General features: G+C 51.3%; 2 protein-coding genes across 2 annotated transcripts in view; both read right to left on the reverse strand.

Annotated features, from left to right (window-relative positions):
- The window catches only part of LOC106811741 (large neutral amino acids transporter small subunit 4-like), a 23,636-nt gene extending 21,856 nt beyond the window's left edge, over positions 1–1,780 (reverse strand). Inside the window, exons 1-2 of the mRNA XM_014815455.1 lie at positions 1,533–1,780; positions 1,129–1,302 (exon numbers count right to left, since the gene is read on the reverse strand). Coding sequence (XP_014670941.1) covers positions 1,129–1,288 — 160 coding nt within the window. The 5' untranslated portion in view covers positions 1,289–1,302; positions 1,533–1,780. The remainder of the gene's footprint in view (positions 1–1,128; positions 1,303–1,532) is intronic.
- A 597-nt stretch (positions 1,781–2,377) lies between these two features.
- Positions 2,378–3,810, reverse strand: part of LOC106811742 (oxysterol-binding protein 1-like) — a 32,497-nt gene continuing 31,064 nt past the window's right edge. The window contains exons 13-14 of the mRNA XM_014815456.1: positions 3,473–3,693; positions 2,378–3,126 (exon numbers count right to left, since the gene is read on the reverse strand). Coding sequence (XP_014670942.1) covers positions 2,981–3,126; positions 3,473–3,693 — 367 coding nt within the window. The 3' untranslated portion in view covers positions 2,378–2,980. The remainder of the gene's footprint in view (positions 3,127–3,472; positions 3,694–3,810) is intronic.

Here is a 3,810-nt window from a genome sequence, read left to right on the forward strand (position 1 = left end):
AGAGAGAGAGAGAGAGAGAGAGAGAGAGAGAGAGAGAGAGAGAGAGAGCTGTAAACAAAGATCGATCAGCTTTATTCGCAAGCCATACCACCACCTTATATGCACAACGAGAGATCTCTTCTCTATTATGACGCACAAAGACCCCCCCCGTCGGCGCCGACGTTTCAAAGTCACCTTGAGCATGCGCTATATATATCATCACAAGCTGTCAGCAGCGACAGATGTGCATGCATGCAGGCAGACGCACACAGCTTGCCCGCTAGTTCACCTCTAATGTTTATCTGCAGCAGCAGCTCGGCCGAGTTCCTCCGTCACGTGACCGCATTATGGGGACAAATTAGCCTCGCCTCGCTGCTGCCCGATGTTTGACACGCGCGCTTGTCCACCTCTGCCTTCCTTTCTCTCCCTCTCCCTCTATCCCCCATCCCACTTGTCTCTCCCCACTCTCTCTTTACCCGTCTCTCCATTCCCCCTCCCTTCCTTTCTCTCCCTCTCCCTATCCCCATCTCACTTGTCTTTTCCCCTCTCTCTTCCCCTCCCTTTCCATTCCCTCTCTCTTTCTCATTGTCTCTGTCCCTCTGCCTCACTCCCTCCCTGTCTCTCCCCTTGTGCTCGCCGTGTCTCGTCCCACCTCCCTCTCCCCTCGTCTCCCTCCCCATTTTTATTCCTCTCCGATCCCCCACGATTCTTCCTCCACCCCTTATCTTTCTCCCTTTTCCTTCACCCACCTCTCTCTCCCCCTTCCCTCCACCCACTTCTCTCTCCCCCTCGCCAACTTCCCTCCCTCCTCCAAGCTCTACAGGTGTGTAGCCCATTCGCTCCCGCTATATGCCTACCTGTAGCGGGAGCGCAGGGGCTACACACCGGTAGAGCTATCCCTTCCCGTGCTTCTACGAGCTCACGCGGATACACCGTCTATGAAGTGTGACTGAAGCGTATTTACGCCACTGCGGAAAACGGCGCGGCACACACTGCACCGTTATGATATGTTAATTTTACTATATATGCGCACGCGGCATACCTTGGCTTGATATAACTCAATATAATTTGATGTAACCCAACAAGAGTAGGTTACTATACTCCCACGACTCTTGTTGGGATACATCATGGTATGTATATAGTGCATACCTTGATCCATGCAGAGGTCGGAGTAAAAGCCTTCTCGTTTGAGAATCTGCACCAGCGAAGACCAGCCGAGAAGAACAGCAGAGAATAACACATTCTCGATCACGCTGGTTACCATCAGCCATCTCCTGCGGCTGTATGCGTGGAACTGGGTTGGAGCCATGTTGTATCATGCACCTATAAGAGGGGACAAACACGGGGGAAGAATTAATTAATCGTAATAAATCAAGCTATTTTTGCTTATTCTTCTTCCGTTTCTTTTTCTGGTTCTTCTTCTTCTTCGTCGTCGTCGTCTAGCTTCTTCTCCTTCCTCCTCCTCAGAAAATACCCGACTATGTAATCTTATTAATTCACGTACGATAGCAAGAACACGGTTTGCTCATATTATGTAATATAGTAATACTCACCTTCTATGTTAAACAATTATACGGCTTGCGCACTTTCCCATGAACTGCCCTCGTCGTCTATAAGGATTATCACCATAACCTTGTCGACACACGGACACATTAGCCTCCCACTGATATATAGTCGTCTCTCTTTCTCTTTCTTTCGCTAAAGATCTGTCTTCCTTGAGAGTTATCGTAAAATGGTCATCGCTTCGGTCGCCGGTATCGTATATATATGTAACTTCTGTCGCTCCTGTTCATCCGCTATGTTATGATGCATGCTGCAACGCGCGCAGACGCGTCTGAGTGGTGCGCTAGTCTGCGACACGGACCAATCGCGTAATTCAGACCCTGGATGTCATCTTCAGGTCACGCTAGAGTGGGGGCCCTGTGAGGTGTTTCGGTTGCACTCTGCGGTGCTCCCTATGATAATTTAACTGGAACTCGGCCAATATTTATAGTAGCGTACGTAGTCTTTTCAAGCATTGTTGTTGAAAACCTCCGTGGGTGGGTGCGGGTAGGTTGAGTGTATAGGGTGTTGTGGTCCGGAGAGCAGTGATAGCAGCAGCTAGCGGCGATGTTGTGCATGTGCACGTGAGACTCATGGCGCACGCGTAATGTTTAGATCACGCGCGCGCACAAGGTTTTGCGCAGCGATTGCGCGGGAAAAATAGTTGTTTTCTTGTTGTGTGTATATGATTCACGTGGTGCATGGGGGAGGGTATAGATTCGCATACACCGAGCTGCCTCCCTCCCACTCATCCGCCGTTTGCACTTGCGGTGACCCGCGGTTGCTACGCGCCAGGCTGAGATTCCGGGAGAATGTATATATATATCAAGAGTACTCTCTCTCTCTTGCTCTCTCTCTCTCAACCACCCACACTCTCACACTACCTCTCTCAATCAACTACACTCTCACACTGCCTCTCTCTCTTGAGTTGACAAGAAAAGTATATGTGAGAATGAACGGATAGGGCAAGGGGTAGAGTGTGTGACTTGACGAGGGAGTACAGGTGTGTGTGAATCAGGAGCAGATGCTGGGCCAATAGCGGATAGGAATAACACGTGAACCGTAAGATCCACGCTAAGAAACATAATGAGTGGGATGCACATCAATCGGACATGAGTTTTCATATAAGACAATTCATTTATGAGGATACTAAACGAATTTGAGTCGTAATTTGGAACAGAAACCTAAACCGTCGTACCCACAGAGTGCTAGCTTTGGGTTCATACACACACGCATATACACGTACATCGACGCGTACACGCGCGCACGGCTCAGGGGACATATCACAATTAGCACGCAGCGAATGTGAGCGGTTGCCAGACGATTTCAATTCCCTACGATTCATTGTTGGTGTCGTCACGGAGGTGCTTGGTCGTTTCCTTCGCGCCTTCGTTTCTCCATTCTCTCCAACACACGGGCTGCGCAGTGGTTCGCTCGCTCGGACGCCACCGCCCGCGCACTAAACAAATATGTCAGGACACGCCCTCCAGTCTTGCTTCTCCTTGCACTCCCAGTAGATGCCCTTGTACATGTGGATCAGATTGCCGGTGTACGGGTCCCGTTCCTTGCGGAACCACACCGGTTCGTACGGCTGGAATGGCTTGCCTGCAACAGGAGAAAGGCAATGGCAGAACTTCGATTAGTGGTACGCTCACACATCTAGCAGCATCCCACTGGAGCGAGTTATCTCTCAGACTCCACACTACAGCTTCGTTACCAGCTTCGTTAACAGTGTTAGTACAGTCAAACCTGCGGCACACAACGGTCATACGAGGGGAAAACTTAAAGAGTCCCTCGTAGACCCGCGTACGATCCATGGAGGTGCCTTCGCCGCACGCCACCCTTGCCCCCTCCGTCGCAACGACTGCAACGAAACCCGATAACATCCAGATGAACGGCGTGGGAGCGATCGCCGTCTCCACCCACCAGCAGGTGGCGCCACCCAACCTACCTTCGGCGGACGCTTTCTCTGCCTCCATCTCCTTCTCGCGGCGCTTCACGCGCTGCTTCTCCTCCAGCCTCAGCTTAATGTCGTTCGCCTCATCCCAGCGGCACTCCTCCATCGCCCGCTGGTCCGGCCGCAGCCGCGAGTCCGTCGGTGGAACGTTCTCCTCCATCTCGTTCATCTGCGCGGCGAGCGTCGTGAAGTAGTAGTAGCGCGCCGACTCCGGCCTGAAACACAAGGCAGCGCGCAAGTTAACTATCGCAAATTGTCACAGAAAGCACGCACTGTTAACTATCAAGTTAGCTGTCCAACTTATTAATTTACTGTTGTTAACTATCACAAAT

This window comes from Priapulus caudatus, unplaced genomic scaffold, assembly GCF_000485595.1.
Source record: "Priapulus caudatus unplaced genomic scaffold, Priapulus_caudatus-5.0.1 Scaffold570, whole genome shotgun sequence".
NCBI lineage: Eukaryota > Metazoa > Priapulida > Priapulimorpha > Priapulimorphida > Priapulidae > Priapulus > Priapulus caudatus.